This window comes from Aotus nancymaae, unplaced genomic scaffold (genome assembly GCF_030222135.1).
Source record: "Aotus nancymaae isolate 86718 unplaced genomic scaffold, 86718_ANA_hifiasm-v0.15.2.pri h1tg000057l, whole genome shotgun sequence".
Classification (NCBI taxonomy): Eukaryota; Metazoa; Chordata; class Mammalia; order Primates; family Aotidae; genus Aotus; species Aotus nancymaae.
This window is the reverse complement of record NW_026988471.1, coordinates 70,800,637-70,818,374: the sequence shown is the minus strand read 5'-3', so window position 1 is coordinate 70,818,374 and position 17,738 is coordinate 70,800,637. Positions and strand designations below refer to the sequence as shown.

General features: G+C 38.3%; 1 protein-coding gene across 3 annotated transcripts in view; it reads right to left on the bottom strand.

Moving 5' to 3' along the window:
• Positions 1 to 13,223: 13,223 nt before the first annotated feature.
• ZNF638 (zinc finger protein 638) overlaps positions 13,224 to 17,738 on the bottom strand; it is an 88,860-nt gene continuing 84,345 nt past the window's right edge. For all 3 annotated transcript variants that reach the window (XM_012475638.3, XM_021670729.2, XM_064364230.1), the window contains 3 exons: positions 16,146 to 16,247; positions 14,622 to 14,740; positions 13,224 to 13,543 (listed from right to left, as the gene is read on the bottom strand). In XM_012475638.3, coding sequence (XP_012331061.1) covers positions 13,478 to 13,543; positions 14,622 to 14,740; positions 16,146 to 16,247 — 287 coding nt within the window. In that variant the 3' untranslated portion in view covers positions 13,224 to 13,477. The remainder of the gene's footprint in view (positions 13,544 to 14,621; positions 14,741 to 16,145; positions 16,248 to 17,738) is intronic.

The window sequence follows — 17,738 nt, the reverse complement described above, 5'->3', positions numbered from 1 at the left end:
GGGAAACTGACACTTATGGAATAATCACATCAGTAACACACCATTACAAATCTGTAAGTGCCATAAAAGACAGAAAATGTGGGAGTGTGAGAACAGAGAGCAAGGAGCCCTCATCAAGCAAGTGCCCAGGACAGTGAGAGTTATTTGAGATGTGATCTAAAGGCCAGCTAGTTCACTGGGCAGGACTGAGGTTGGGGCAAGGAAGAGAGTGTTCTAGAGGGAAAGAAGGAAGCGCTCTGTGTCAAGGTCATGCGAGGAGAGGAGTGTAGATTAAGAGGTTGTGGAATGGGGCAGGCAGGCTGGAGAGACCATTCAGGGCCTGGGGGAAGCTGCCTGAGGCCTACTAAGTCCAGAGGAGTGGAAGGATCTGATTTACTTCTCAAAAACTCCCTTTGGCTGCCTTTTGGGGAATAGAGTGCAAGGGATCAGAGTGGAAGTGAAGAGTTAAAAGCCATGGCAGAGTCAGAGTGAGAGTTGTGCAACCTTGTCTCTTGGACCAAGGTTGTGAAAAGGGGGGTGGCACAAAGTAAGGCAAAGCTAGGAGGAAGAAGAAAGGAAATTCTGCAAGAGCAGGTGAAGTAATCAAGTTTCCCACTACAGAACTCAGACATTATGTGTTGCTGGAGAAGACAGCTTTGGCTTAGATGAAGTAATTGATTGATTGACTCATTCATTCATTCAATCATTCTGCAACATTTATAGGTACCTTGTCTGTGGCAAGCATTTTTCAGATTTAAGTTTTAGAGAAAGATATCAAGGAGGGAGTAAATTTTAACTGCATTGGGAAGAAGGGCAGGAGGTCGGTCCTGTTGATGTAGGGAAAGCCCAAAATATGGTCTATTTTTAAAGAAGTACAGTTTGGCTCTGTTCAGATGTATAAAGTAACATGAACCTGCTCTGTGGCAGAGCTAAAATTGGACATAAGAAGCGGCTTGCTGCTTACAAATATGATGTGGCTACAGTGATTTGAAAAGCGCCAGTTTTCCTTATAGGTTAAACACCTTTGTCACAACTGCACTACTTTATTCACACAGAAGGATGTCTTCAAACTTTTTCTGCACAGCCCAGTCTCTGCAGAAATAAACCTCTAGTGAGCATGTCTGCCCCCAAATTTTATTCCTCAATTGCAGGACATGTTTGGGATATCTTCTCTATTTAAAAGAACCACTTTCTCTGAGACTACCCAACCTGAATCAATCAGATTCTCTCTCCCAAGAATTTGGAATTGGGACTGAGAGAAGATAGCTTCTGTGTGGCTGGAGCTGAGATGAATAAAATGGGAGGGTCAGAAGGGGCCCCGTGCATGGAGAAGTGGAGAAAGTTCCACAGTCGAGGAAATCACGTGTAGGAGGCAAGGTGGGGGAAATGAGACCAAGAAAGAGACCCTTCTGGTTGTTGTTCCTGGCTCTCATTCCTCGAGTCTCCCTGCCTGTGAGTGCTGAGATGGCCCTTGTGGTGGATATCTGCCATTTTTGGCTTCCAGCTTTTAATCTCCCCCTTCCTAAAACATCCTTTTCCCACCCCTCATGAGTGGTCTTGATGGGCAGAAGTGCCTTTTTTCTGGAAGCTTCAGAGCTAGGGCCTCCCTCTCTGGGTCACTGGGCAGTGTGGCCCAGGCTCAGACAGTTGGATGCTCTCTCCTAACACTTGAAAGAAGTCCTTGAGCTTCAGGAAGTCAGACATGGCAGCTGCCGTGTGGCAGGAAATGACCAGACTTTTTCACTGGTATGGCGCCTGCAGTCCAATTCCTGTTCATAGCCCAAGCCAAGTTCTTCGACCTCCTTCCATTCTGTGAGCCCCCGAAACTCTTCTGAAATCCTCTCTTGCTTCAGCTGTCCAGGCTTGGCTCCCGTAGCTTGCAGCCAGGGATCCAAGCCGACATGCCCAGTGTCTTTATAATAGTGAGTCATTGCACATTTTTCTTAGGGTAACTTGAAGCACAATTCTTTTTATTTATTTTATTTTTATATGTTTTAGAAACAGTCTCCCTCTGTCGCCCAGGCTGGAGTGCAGTGGCACAATAGCTCACTGCAACCTCCAACTCCTGAGCTTGAAGCACAGTTCTGTTTCTTGCTATAAAAGAACAAGTTCTTGTGGCCCTGATGACACTTTCATCTTGAATTTCTGGGCTCCAAAACTGTGAGAGAATAAATTTGTTGTTTTTAAGCCACCATGGTTGTGACAATTGGTTAAAGCAGCCACGGGAAAATAATACACCAAGGCTTTGTCAACATGACCAACCACTGTGAAAGAGGGCTGGTTTTCAGGCCACTTTTACCGCTTTACTGTTTCAGGACAGAAGTGAAGGGGAGGGAGGTGGTGCTCCAATTTCACTGAGAAACTAAGGGTTTGATACCATTTTCCAATAGAAAAAAGAAAAAGCACAGATTTTTCACCAAAAAAGTAGCGTGAACACACTGTATTATTTCTATGTTCTCTGTCTTCTGAAAAAACCGTAGATCCTTGAAAGGCTTGCTAAGAACCATAGACCCTGGTCACAACCTAGTCATCTCATCTGCTTCTCCTAAGAAGAAAAACTCATGGTAGTGGCAGAGGGTTTCAATTTCCCAAGAATCTACCGTAATAAGCAGTAAACACTCAAGAAATAGAAACTATTTTCTGTTCAGGCATGCCTGGTGCTACAATGGAAAGGAGTGAGCCCAGAATGGATGGTGGTAGGGGTTTCTGAAAGCCCTCACTCACCTTGAGCAGGGAGTGAAGAGCGCCTATCTGCTGAGCTGCAAGAGAACAGCTCTGGGACTAATGTGAACGGGTCAGTCAGTGTGTACAGTCCTCCTTTTGGATTTAGTCCAGAGGGTGAGGAGTCTCTAGACAGCATGAAGGAAAGCCTACAGACACAGTAATTGTTAGAAGAGCCACTCTTTCTTCTTGAGCTGGGACACTCATCTCCTGCTCTTGGACATCACAGCTGAGCTCCCTGCGGCCACGCCACTTCCATTTCCAACATGTGGCCTTTTCTTACTCTCCAACATGCAGATGGCATGTTGTAGGATTTCTTGGCTTCCATGAGTCAAATCTCATAGCAAATAGATTTGCTGTTTCTACTATTTTACTCTCTCTACACACACACATAGACACACCACACACCCCCACCCCTATTGGTTGCTTCTCTGGAGAACCCTGAGTAATACATACACAGGTGGCTTGAGAAGTGAGGGAGATCCAAACCAGGGTGATAAGAGTGAGGAATAGAACAGAAATTCAACTTCTTTCCAAAGTGGGGCTATCTCATCTTCTGGAAGACGCCACAACATCCCAGGTTGCAACAATCCTAGCAAATGTGAGGAAACCTGTTACAGGCCCCAGCAGTGACAAGAGTCAGGTGCTGGTGATGGCTGGTTCCCAGCTAAAGTGCAAAATGTGGGCACAGGCAGAGCTGATGCAGGCAAAGGGAGCAGGTGTTGAGTGTCTCTATTGCATTGTCTCAAGGCAGAGAGCTTTGTGACACCAAAGGACTCCTGTTGATTCATGGGGAGACATCATCAGAAAAGGCCTAAACACCTTTAGGGGTTAAAAGAGCAACAAATGTGTCACTTCCATTGTTCCCCCTTGGCAGATGGCCAGGACTTTGGAAAAGGGGCCTCTGTTAAGGCACATGAAGCTTCCATAGGACAACACCTAAACTTCTTAGGATGCTGTCTCCAACTTGTGTGATAACCAGTCTTTAGCAGGTCATTTCACCTAATAAACCAGCTGCTTCTGGGTGATGGACCGAATGGTAAAACTTGTTAAGTCTGCAGACATGGGCCCATTGCCCACATGCCCATTTACCCGCCCCTCTCCCCCCTACAAAAAAATGCATCTCCTTAAAATGAAGTTGGATTGGTATTCCATGGTGATGGAGAAGTCCATCCATGAATCTACAAACAGTGGTGCCATCAGAAGCCCTGAGTTCAGGGAAGGCAAATCCATACCCAAAATATGTCCCCTGTGAGGACAAAGCATTGTAACCTCTAGGACAAGAGAGACTGAATATAATCAACCTGTTATCAAATAGTGATGGGTTCTTTACAAGATTGTCATACCAGAGGCTCCTCAACCTTACCTGCTCTGTGATTCTAAGAAATGAGAGACTCCTTCAAAGGTGCCACGGAGGCCTTCTGGTTCTCCGTGCCTCTTTTAATTGTATGCGCTTAACTTTTATTTCTCTTATTCCAAAAATGTGCTCGAGGGCTATAAGAAACAGGTGACCTCTGAGTTTTAATAATTATTGTTGTCATAGTGCCTTAAGTGCCTCAGACACTTCATCTCCCAATGCCTTGTCCTGTACCTGCATTTCATTCCATGATGCTATTGGCAATAATTCGAGTAACTGTGATGACACTGCACATCACAGATTACTATGTCCCATTCACCCCGGCAAAGAGGTTATCAATGCACTCTTTGAATATATAACCAACCCAATCCCAGAATACAATTTTTTTTAACTTTTCCTTTTGAAATAATTACAGATTCATAGGAGGTTGCAAAGAAGTGTACATGGAAGCCCTGTGCTTCCTATCTCCATCCTCTCCAAGGTTAACATCTTAAACAACTGGAGTACAATATCCAAATCAATAGATGGCATTGGTACAATTCATAAAACTTCTTTAGATTTCACCAGTTGCACGTGCACTAATTTGGGTGCATACCGCTCTATGTAATTTTGTCATGTGCAGCTTTGCATAACCACCACCTTCATCAACTTTACTATCACAAGATTCCTTCCTAGTACCCTTTTATAATCCTCTCTACCATTCCTAAACCTGGCAATAAGTGATCTGTTCATCTTTGTTAGTTGATGAATGATACATAAATGGAATACTGTGGTATTTATCTTTTTGATATGAGCTTTTATCCACTCAGCATAATTTCTTTGAGGGTCGAGTTGCTGCATGTTATCAATACTGGCCAATAGCTTTCCTTAAAAAAATAAAAACAAAAAAAAATTAAAAAAAAAAAAACTTGTTAAATAGTATTTCATGGTATGGATGTACCTGTGGTTTGCTTAACAATTCACACGCTGAAGGATATTTGGAATAGTTTCCAGTTTGAAACCACTATGAATAAAGCTGCTATGAACACTTATGTAAACATTCTTATATACATTCTATGTGAAAATAAGTCCTTATTTCTATGAGATAAATGTTCAAGAAGTGCTTGGTCACATGGTTACTTTCCATAGTGGTTGCACCATTTTACAATCTCATCAGCAATGTATGAGTGATTTAGTTTCAACTTCATCCTTTTCAGCACGTGGTTTTATCACTATTTTTCATGTTAGCCATCCTTATAGATATGTAGCATCTCATTGTGGTTTTAATTTACATTTCTCTAACAGCCACTTATACTGAGAAGTTTCAAGTGTTTTTGATCTGTATATCCTCTTTAGTGAAATATCTCTTCTGCTTTTCTAATTGGATTATTTTAAAATATTAAGTTTTGAGACTTCTTTATGTATTCTAGGCATAAAGCCTTTGTGATTTGCAAATATTTCCTGTTAGTCTATAATGTGTCTTTCACAGAACAAAAATTTTGATGCAATCAGATTTATCCATTTTTCCGCTTATAAAATGTGCTTTCGATGTCAAGTCTAAGTACTCTTTGCCCAATCCTAGATGGGGTTTCACCATATTGGCCATGCTGGTGTTGAACTCCTGACCTCGTGATCCATCCGCCTTGGCCTCCCAAAGTGCTGGATTACAAATGTGTTTTTTAGTTTTAATGCAAGGTGTAAGGTTTAGATCAAGGTACATTTTCGGCTGATGGATGTCCAATTGCTCGAGCATCATTTGTTGAAAAAGGTACTCCTCATCCACAGAATTGCTTTTGCTTCTGTGTAAATAACTAGGTGTATTTGTGTAGATTTATTTCCAGGATTATTTTTCTTTTGAGACGGAGTCTCGCATGGTCGCCCAGGCTGGAGTACCGTAGTGCGACCTTGGCTCACTGCAACCTCTGTCTCCTGGGTCCAAGTGATTCTCTTGCCTCAGCCTCCCGAGTAGCTGGGATTACAGGCACCTGCCGCCACACCCAGCTAATTTTTTGTATTTTTAGTAGAGATGGGGTTTCACCATGTTGGCCAAACTGGTCTTGAACTCCTGACCCTGTGATTCACCCTCCTTGGCCTCCCAAAGCGCTGGGATTACAGGTGTGAGCCACCATACCCACCCCCATTTCCAGGTTTTCTATGCTAGTCCATCAATGTCTGTTTCCTTCTCTCTACCAATATAGTACACTCTTGATTACAGGACCTATACAGTAAGCATTAGCATCATTTCATTTTATTCATCTTTTTCAAAACTGTTTTAGCTATTTGTATCTTTCCTTTTCCATATAAACTTCAGAATAAGATTGTCTGTGCCTACAAAAAGTTTTGTTTGGATTTTGGTAGAAATTGCCTTAAACCTATAGAACAACTTAGGGAGAACTAATGTTGATCTTATGTGGAGTCTTCCAATTCATCAACATGATAAATCACCTTATTTAAGTTTCCTTTAATTTCTTTCATCAGCCTTTTATAATTTTCATCATATAGATCCTACAAATATTTTGGTACACTTATACCTAAGGAATTTTCTTTGGTGCAAATGTAAATGGTATTGCATTTGTTATTTTAGTTTCTACTTGTTTGTTGTCAGTACACAGAAAACATAAATGACTTTTGTCTATTGATCTTGTATCCTTCAACCTTACTGAATTCATTGATTCTGAAAGTTTTATTGCACATTCCTTGACATTTTCTGTGTAGGCAGTTACGTACTGTAAATAGAGGCAGTTTTATTAAATTTCTCATCTATATACCTTTTCTTGCCTAGAACTGCAGTGGCTGAAAACTGCAGTACCGTTTGTTGCCTAACGATGGCAGGAATGAACATCCTTTCATTGTTCCTAATCTTAGAGGTAACACAGACTTTAAACATTATGATGCTAGCTGTAGATTTTTTTTCTGTAGATCCTCTTTATAAGACTGAGAAAGTTCCTTTTTTATTTATGATGTGCTAAGAATATGAACACAAGTGTTTTTACATCAAATGCCTTTTCTAAATGAACTGATACACTCATTTTTTTTTCTTCTTCAGCCTATAGATAACAGTGAATTAAATGGTCTTTCCTTCCAGTATTGAACCAGCCCTTCATACCTGAAATAAGTTCCTCATAAAATGTAATCCCAGCTACTCGGGAGGCTGAAGCAGGAGAATCACTTGCGCCCAGGAAACAGGTTGTGTGAGCCGAGATCATGCCACTGCAGCCTAGGTGACAGAGCGAGACTCTATCTCAAAAAGAAAAAGAGTCGAGAAGTGTTCCCTCTTCCATTTTCTCTGGAAGAGGTTGTACAAAATCAATCCTCCTTTTGAATGTTCAGTAAAATTCTCCAGTGAAACCATCAAGATATGGGGGTATCTTTTTCAAGGATGCTTTCATTACAAATTCAGTATCTTTAATGGTTTCAGAATTATTCAAGTTCTCAATTTCATCTTGGCCAAGTTTTAGTACTTTCTGATTTTTGAGGAATTTGTCCATTTCTTCCAAGTTGTAAATGCATAGAGTTGTTCACAGTACTCCTTTACTACTGTTCTAATGGCTGCAGGATCTGTTGTGATATTCTCTGTTTCATTCATATTAATGGTTTGGGTATTTTTTAATCTTAGTATTTTAGAGATATATCAATTTTATTATCTTTGAAGGACCAGCTTTGTGTTTCACTAATTTTTCTCTATTGTTTTCCTGTTTTCAATTTCATTAATTTCTGCTCTATCACTTCCTTCCTTGTTTGCTTTGGATTTAGTTAGTTCTAATTTTTCTAGTATCTTGAAGCAGAAACTTAGATTACTGAATTCTTTCTTTATAATTTAAGCACTTAGTGCTATAGAGTTCCCTCCCAGCACTTCATTAGATGCATCTCAGAGTTTAATTTGTTCTGTTTTCATTTTCATTCAATTCTGTGTATTTTTAAAAATTTCCTTTGAGAAATCAAGAAATTCCATTTACCACAGCTACAAATAAAATACCTAGGAATTAACCAAAAAAGCAAAAGATCTCTACAATGAAACTATAAAACACTGATACAAGAAACTGAAGAGGACACACAAAATAAAAATATATTCCATGTTCATGGATGGAAGAATCAATATTGTTAAGGTGTTTATATACTGTTACAGTGTTCATACTACCCAAAGCAATCTGCAGATTCAATGCAATCTCTATCAAAGTATAGAAAATATAATCTTAAAATTTATACAGAACCACAACAAAAGTCCCAGAATAGGCAAAGCTCTCCTAAGCAAAAAGAACTAAACCAGAGGAATCACATTACCTGACTTCACGTTACACTACAGAGCTATGGTACCAAAATGGCATGGTACTGGCATAAAAACAGACACGTAGACCAGTAGAACAGAACAGACAGCACAAAAATAAATCCAATAAATCTACAGTGAACTCATTTTTGCAAAGCTTACAATAAACAAGAAAGGACAGTCTCTTCAATAAATGGTGCTGGGGAAACGGAATATCCATATGTAGAAGAGTAAAACTAGGCCCCAACTTTCCCCATATAAAAATTACATCAAAATATTTTAAAGATTTACATCTAAGACCTCAAACTATGCAACTACTAGAAGAAAACATTGGAGAAACTCTCCAGGATATTGGAGTGGGCAAAGACTTCTTGTGGCAAAGAACCACATAGGCACAAGCAACCAAAGCAAACATGAATAAATGGGATCACATCAAGTTAAAAAGCTTCTGTACAGTGAAGGAAACAACAAAGAGACAACCCACAGAATGGGAAAAAACATTTGCAAACCATTCATCTGATAAAGGATTAATAACCAGAATACATAAGGAGCTCAAACTACTCCACAGGGGAAAAAAAATAATTCAATAAAAATGGGCAAAAGATCTGAATAGACATTTCTCAAAAGACATACAAATGGCAAACAGGTATATGAAAAGGTACTCAAAATCACTGATCATCAGAGAAATGCAAATCAAAACTACAGTGAGGTAGTTTTGACTACGTCTCACCCCAGTTAAAATGGCTTTTATCCAAAAGACAGGAGACAACAGATGCAGCCGAAAATGTGGAGAAAAGGGAACACTTATGCATGGTTGGTAGGAATGTAAATTAGTACAGTCACTAAGGAGAATACTTTGGAGATTCCTCAGAAAACTAAAAATAGAGCTACCATACAATCCAGCAATCCCACTCCTAGGTATATACCCAAAAGAAAGGAAATTAGTAAATTGAAGATATATCTGCACTCCCACGTTTGTTGCAGCACTATACAAAATACCCAAGATTTGGGAGCAACCTATGTGTCCATCAACAGATGAATGGATAAAGAAATGGTACATACAGACAATGGAGTATCATTCAGACACACACAAAAGAATGAAATCCTGCCATTTGCTATAATATGGATGGAACTAGAGGTTAAGTGAAATAAGCCATTTACACAAAGACAAACATTGTATGTTCTCACTTATCTGTGGGAGCTAAAAATGAAAACAACTGAACTCATGGTGACACAAAGTAGAAAAATGGTTACTAGAGGCTGGGAAAGGTAGTCAAGGTGGAGGGGGATGGTTAATGGGTACAAAAAATAGAAAGAATAAATAAGGCTGAGTGCGATGGCTCACACCTATAATCCCAGCACTTTGGGAGGCCAAGGTGGGCAGATGACTTGAGGCCAGGAGTTTGAGACCAGCCCATGTCAAAATTTCATCTCTATTAAAAAAAAAATACAAAAATTAGCGGAGCATGGTGGCATGCACCTATATAGTCCCAGGTGCTCCAGAGGCTGAGGTGGGAGGATCACTTAAGCCTAGGGAGGCTGAGGCTATAGTGAACTGAGATAGTGTCAATGTACCTGGGTAACAGAAGGAGATCTTGCTTAAAAAAAATTTTAATTGTACATTTAAAAATAATTAGAAGAGTGTAACTGGACTGTTTGAAACACAAAGGACAAATCTTTGAGGTGATGGATACCCAATTTACCCTGATGTGATTGTCACACATTACATGCCTGTATCAAAATATCACATGTAACCCACAAATATATACACCTAGTAAGTACACACACACACACGTGCGCACACACACACACACACAAATTCCCTTGAGACTTCCCCATTTGAATATACACTTTGAAGGAAGTGTTACTTCCTCAAACATCTTGACATACAGATAACCACAAGTGTTGTTTAAAAGAAATGAGGAGTCCAATCAAACGTGGGACATATGAGCATCAATAACATTAATACTTCAGAGGTTTCAAACATCAAATATGTTAAAATTCACAAGTTCATACTAATACTTAAGAAAAAAATTTATCACAGTTGGTGGATGCCAAAGAATCAACTCATTCTGAAAAAACTGATAGGTAAAGGAAAAGCATCACATATCTGTATCTTTCTTACACAAACCATACCACTACCAAATAGCAGATGAGGGGGAATTTCTCTTTGCAGAGAAATGTTCTTGCTTACACATGAAGAAGGAATACAGAATTAAGGTATCATTATTTTGCCACCCCTAATGAGTAAGTGGATCAAAACTAAGCATCAACTCAAATCCCAGAGAAAGCAATCAGTTTTTGCCTCCTGATCAGGAAGACCACATCACTACCTAAAGTAGTCTTGTCAAAAAGAAAGGAAAAAGGAAAAAGAAAAAAAGAAAGAAAAAAAAAACCTCTAATCAAGGGTCTATATTCACTTATCAATTTATAAGCTACAGAGAGGGCAAGAACATGTTAAAGGTACTACAGGGTTGCAAGCAACAAAGTCGGACTGGGGAAACCTGTCAGCAGTGTTTCTCCAACTATGTGCTTGATCAGTTTTATTTCTTTTTCTCCCCTAATTTTCAACTCACTATAGACCAGTAATTCTAAAAAATACACATACAAAAAAAGAAAGAAATTTAAAAACACACACACACACACACAAAAAAAATACAAACCCCATTTTTTCTGTTAGATTCAACAGACAAATGAACATAAAATCACTGTCAAAATGTTTCCAGCAACCCTCAATAAACTGCTTCCAAGTATGTGGACTGGCACTGCACTGGGTCCAAAGACATTTTGAGCAGCACTGCTTGGGAGAACCAAGTATCTAGTTTCTTTATCAAATAAATTACAAGTGAGGAGAAAGAGAGAGAGAGAGAGTAAAAGAAACCTATATATTCAAAATAGTATAATTTAAAAGACCTACCAGCCAGTCACAATGTATGGATCTTATCTGAATCTGGATTCAGACACAGTAAAGCAACAACCACAAAAAACCCATTTATGAAACAGTTAAAAATCTGAACCAAATTATTATTTAAATAAATATTTTTAATGGTACTGGTTATATTAAAAAAGAACCCTTACATTTTATGTACACAATGAACAATTAGCTAGTAAAACATGCTGAGATTTACTTTAAGTAACACAAGAGGGTGGGGAGTGGAAACACACACACACACACAAACTGCCCTTGAGTTCATAATTACTGACACTAATTAGTATATGAGTAATTATCCCATTCTGTCTTAATATGCTTGACATTTTCCACAATCAAATAACAAATTAGTAAAAATTAAAAATTTAAGTTTTAAAAACCTGACTCCCTTCCTATAAATGTTTTTTAAAGGATTAAAAAAAAGCAATTTTGGAGAGGCAAGTTTCCACAGCATTCTAATACCAAAAGGGCAATAAAATCTAAAAACTTATAGCGATCATAATGAATGTGATCTTTTTTTGCCTTGGAGTCTGGATGCTGTTAACGATAGAAAATTAAGTCAGCTGCAATCCTAATTATATCCTTCAATCAACTAATAAGCAAACTGCTATGTATATGATGTTCTATATGTGTGGTGTGAAAGAGGGAGATTTTCTGAAAACATCAAGAACAATACTAAAATTATATGCAAAGAGCACATTTATTTTCAGAAAATCTCATAAAAATCTTTTGTATTTGGAGCCCTAAGGTAAAAATTATCAGCATTAAGTGTAAAAAGTCCCAGAGAGAAACATTTGTTTACAATGTATAATTAACGGTCAACATCTATCACTAGGATAAAACAGAAAAATCACCCCTACCATTTTTATGCCTTAGCAGCTCCTTTCATTCTAATTTAGAATCCCAATTTCAGAAGACTGATTCAGACCAGATTAAAGAAGCTTATAACTTCCCCAGTTGTAAAAGTTCCAAAAGCAAGCTGAGGAGAAAGGAAGATTCTTTAAAAGTAAGATTCTTATTCACTATGACTGTGCTTCTTTAGTTTACAGGCACTTATTGTCTAATCTTTTAATAGCTCTTCTCCCTCTTATTATCTGGATTCACCTATATGGTTTTAATTCCAACAGACTCTCGACAGCAAGCCACTCCTCTATCTCACCCTCTTGTCTGTAACTTGCAGTATTCTGTGATTTTACTCAGGATGTGGTGTAAGTCTGAACTAAGCATGCAGTGAGTTTCATGTGAAGTGACAAAGAGGTGCTGCCTTTTGTTCTCCACACCACTTCTTGTTGACTGTGAGGTCACTCTCGTGCTGTGATGGAAATAAGACATCTAAAAAAGGTAGGGTTTTTTGTTGTTGTTATTGTTCCCTTTCATTAATCTTGTTTATTATTAATTGGTACACTCTATCTTGAGGTATCAAATACTAGAACAATCTGAAGTAAGCAGACTATGTCTGAAGAACGGCCCAATCTAAAAACTTAAAAGTATAGGGCTAGGTCCATTACCTACTGGCCATTCAATTATTTTTTTGTGCCTTTAAAACTTCTTATAAATATTCAACTGTAATTCAAATGGTTTAAAAAGCTATCTGGTGACCCACAAGAAGTAATGGCTGCTCTATAGATTCAAGCTAATAATAAATGACTAGCTTGGTGTTACCTTAAATGGGTTCTGGCAGAAGAGCAGGGTGTTAACCAGAAGCAGAAAAAATAACTTTACAACACATATAAAAATCAAGCAGTTTCATTCAAACCTATCTGGGCAAATGTGCTGTAATCTAAATTTATCCAGAAAAAAAATTAGAATTTTAAGAAACCTATGACCTGTATATATACATGAATGGTTGAAGCAAAGTAAAACACTGTCATGCTATGACTTCCAGGGATACATGAAGAATCCCCAAACATCCGAAATCACAGGAGTTGTAGCGAAAAAACTTGTCTGCAATCAGAGGCAAGAAGTCTTTAATAAATCAGCCACAAACACAGATGGTATTTTAAATATACAGTAGGAACATTTATTTTAACACTTCTAAAAGATATTTCTCCATGCCTGATGATTTGATATAAAAATCAAACCCATCATACTTTCCCCATCAGTCTCTCTACATCAAGGGTAATCAGAAATTTGTACAACACGAGTATTTGCTTCTGAAATGAAAATTACAAATTAAATGATAACAAAAATACACAAATCAACTGGACCCTAAACAAATTTCTAGTGAATTCTTTCCCCTTTCCCCCAATCACCTAGAGCTTCTTTCTTCAGCCTCATTCTGTTCCTTTTCATTTCTTTGCTTGGCCATGAATTTCTGTTAAAAGCAATTTGCAACATGAAATACTTATTAGATGTTGTTTTCCTATGTGTGCAAACTTATCTACTGTATATCATTGTATTTATAATTTAAGAGATTGATCCTACAAAATAAATATTATAAACACAGTGCCTTATATGAACGTTTCTTCCTTTCATTCATCAGTCATCTGATGTTTACAATACACCAGGTATTATGCTTGGTGCCTGAGGATTCAATGGGCAACAAGACAGTTAGGATCTTTTATACCATAGAGCTTACATTCTAATGGGAGAAAAAAATAAATAAAAGAAAAAAATAAAATAATTTGGGGGGAGTGGTAAGCACTTTAAAAAGAGTGCAACAAGTAATTGAGGTTGAACTTTTTTGGGGGTTCTACTTAACTAAGTCTTTCTTATACTAACTAGCTATGTGACCTTGGGTTTAGATACATAACCTCCTTAAGTCTATTTTCTCATCTTTAAAATTGGAATAATAGCATCTACCTCATAAAGTTGATGAGGAGATTAAATAAGCTTCCAGCACAGAACAGTTCAATAAATGTTAGATGAGTGTGCCACAAACTCAATAGAGAGGATGTATAAAATTATCAAATATTCAGCAGGAACTAGAACCACTGCTTCAATTATGGCTAATAATGATTCTCTAGAGTAATATTTCTTAAAGATGTGTACAATTTAAAAAAGGTTTTATGATTAAATGAGTTTGATAAATGGGTTGCATAAAGTTAAGCCGGATTCGTTCTCACTAGACAACTCAGAAACTTTAATACGCTAACGCATACAGGACTGAAGAGGGCATCAAAATAATGCAGTTTTTTACTTTAATAATGGAGTGTCATATGGGACTAGTGATCTGCAGAATCTACTCTGGCAAATGTTGCTGTTCAAGGAAAAGGAATAAGGGCTAGACATTACTGGCAAGGTACATTGAAGGAGAAAACAGCATTTTGAATTTAAGCGGAATGCACTGGCATAAACATTCTCCTAAAGTGAGAAAAAAATGTTTGGGGTAAATAATTTGATTCTAAGACAATAACACCACCTCAAGATTTTGTAAGAATTTTAAAAATTACCTCAGTATTTTGCTTATGACGTGTACTCTTGCAGTGATTTGTCATTGCTTTTTCACCTGAGTAGAAGAGGGAACAAATTGGACAGAAGAATCCAGCCTTAGGTACAAGAAAGTCTAATTCTAGAGGATAAGAAGAGACAAGAGGAAAATTAGCAATAATTTGTCTCCAGTTGTGCTCATCAATTTATTTATTTATTTGAGCCTGTCATCCAGGCTGGAGTGCAGTGGTGCAATCTCAGCTCACTGCAACCCTCTGCCTGCCTCCTGGGTTCAAATGATTCTCCTGCCTCAGCCTCCCAAGTAGCTGGGATTACAGGTGCATGCCACCATGCCCTACTAATTTTATATTTTTAGTAGAGATGGGTTTTTACCATGTTGCCGAGGCTGGTCTCGAACTCCTGACCTCAGGTGATCTGCCCGTCTTGGCCTCCCAAAGTGCTGTGCTTACAGGTGTGAGCCACCATGCCTGGCCTCCATCAATTTATTTAAACATGACAAAAATATTAAGCATAGTATATACTTAAATACAAGCACAGTATACACTGCTATAAATTTAGGGATCGTAACTCTTTATTTCATTAACACATTCTATAATATTCTTGAGCCTCTAGGGAATGCCAGTATGCCACTGCTTTGGTATACTGCCAAGCTAAACAGATTCCCACGGAGCATCTTCAGATAACAAAGAACTGTTCAATAATCCTTCAAAATACCAAGTCATTAGATAAGAATCTAACAGTCTAAAAGAAACCTCTGGCTGAGAGCTGTGGCTCAAGCCTGTAATCTCAGCATTTTGGGAGGCCAAAACTGGCAGACTGCTTGAGCTCAAGGGTTTAAGACCAGCCTAAGCAACACTATGAAACCCCGTATCTACCGAAAATACAAAAATTAGCCACGTGTGGTGGTAGACGCCTGTAGTCCCAGCTACTCAGGAGGCTGAGGTGAGAGGATTGATGGAGCCCAGGAGGAAGGGGCTGCAGTGAGCTGAGATCACACCACTGTACTCCAGCCTAGGCGACAGAGTGAGACCCTATCTCAAAATAAAATATAATAAAGTAAACCTCTTAGGAATCCCGTTAAAATACAAGAAAGAAAACAGATGGAATGATGGGCAACTGTCTGATTGAGGAGTATGCTGGCTGAAGAAGGTCACCCTCAGCTCACCTTAGCTTACTATGAACAAAGTTGGCTAGCAAAGATTTTCAGCATGTTCTGCTTAGCTGGAGTGAGTTTCTGCCTGGGCAAGTATAACTAAATTCTCAACAGAGTGGCAAAGAAAGCTCCAGGAATAAAAGAGGAGATACATCCCAGATTTCAAGAATGCAATAAAAATATCCTTCTCAGGTAAAAACAGCCCAGTTACAGCTGTCTTCAAAAATGCCACTGTGTAAAACATGCAAATTTCCACTACAAAATGACAATGCAGGCAAAATTACCCAATTACTTATCTAAACAATAGAATGGTTATTACAGTGTTGAATTTTTATTTCATATGGATAAGAAAAAAATGTCATTTTAACTTTACCTTCAGAGACATCAGATGCCACTGATTTGCCTAAAGAATAGTCTTCAGTCTTCCTGCGTTTTCGCTCTGGTTCTGAATCCTTTAATCCAGATTCCTCATCAACTAAAATTTTTCAAGGGAAAAAAGCTATTCAGAATAGATTTACAGATTTCCTAAAAGTTAACACTGGTAACTCTTACCTTAAAACTCAGAGCAACCCTCCCTTGGTTAATCCCATCTGACTATTCTTCACATAATGTTTTCCAAGATTCTTTGATGTGAGGAATAAATGGGTAAATCCATTCAAATGGATTTAGGAATATAAGCCTAAAGCTAACAGAAAATTTTATTTATATATGCTCCAGGCAAAATTCAAAGAGTAATACAAGTTGTTCAAGTCCTATAGTTACTGGCAAGAGAACTCATATATGCTAAGTGCTGAGTTGAGCAGAGTGGAGATTAAAGAAAAAGGATACCAGCAGAAATTGATTCTATGGCCCAAAACTGAGGCCCTTCCAACCTAGAAAATTGAGCCTAAACTGATAGCCTAAGATCGCTGTTAAAATCACAAATAAAATTAATACAAATGTTAAAGCCCACCAAAGTGAATAACAAGTAAGAAGTACTCAATTTTGGCAGAATTTGCATACTACGATCTTGGGGACAGACAAAAATGAAGACTGGTTCCAAACAATTCTGATTACCCTCAGTAGCTGGAATACCTTACTGTTGCATAATACTTGACAAAACCGTTTTACATATGTAATAATCGATTTAGCTTTCATCTCATGTAAGATAGGCAAGTCAAATCATTATTATCCCTATTTCTTCAGAGATGGAGAAAGCACAATCAAGAGAGGTAATAAACAGGTATGCCCGAGATTGCATGGCTAGTGAGTGACATTAGGCTAGAACTAAGACTTTGTGACTTCAAGTTCAGTGTTCCCTCCTTACATTTGGGCTACGTTTTTTGTTTTTTGGTTTTTTTTTTGAGATAAGAGTCTCGCTGTTGCCCAGGCTGGAGTGCAGTGACATGATCTTGGCTCACTGCAACCTTGGCCTCCCTTAAGAATTGCTTAAGGGTTTAAACAATTCTCCTGCCTCAGCCTCCTGTGTAGCTGGGGTTACAGACACACGCTGCCACACGCCTGGCTAATTTCTGTTTGTTTGTTTGTTTGTTTGTTTTTTAGTAGAGACAGGGTTTCACCATGTCAGTCACGCTGGTCTTAAAACTCCTGACCTCAGGTGATCCACCCGCCCTGGCCTCCCAAAGTGCTGCGATTATAGGCGTTAGCCACCAATGGGCTACTCTTTGGTATTCCTGAGGGGATGGCTAGGAACTCTGAAACCATTACTTACTCTTATTCCTCATATTTTACCGATCATCAAGTCCTAGAATGTTTTCTTAACTTGATGGTTAAAATAATCTGGTTTCCTTGCCTCCAATCTCTTCCTATAATTGTTTATTTCCTCATCAGAGCAATAAACTTTCCCAAACATATCTGTTCCTGCCACTCCAAAGGCACATTCATCTTAATAATATATAACATATATTAAAATTATATAATTAAAATAGATTAAAATAAATGATTTAAGTTTACAATTGTGTGGAAA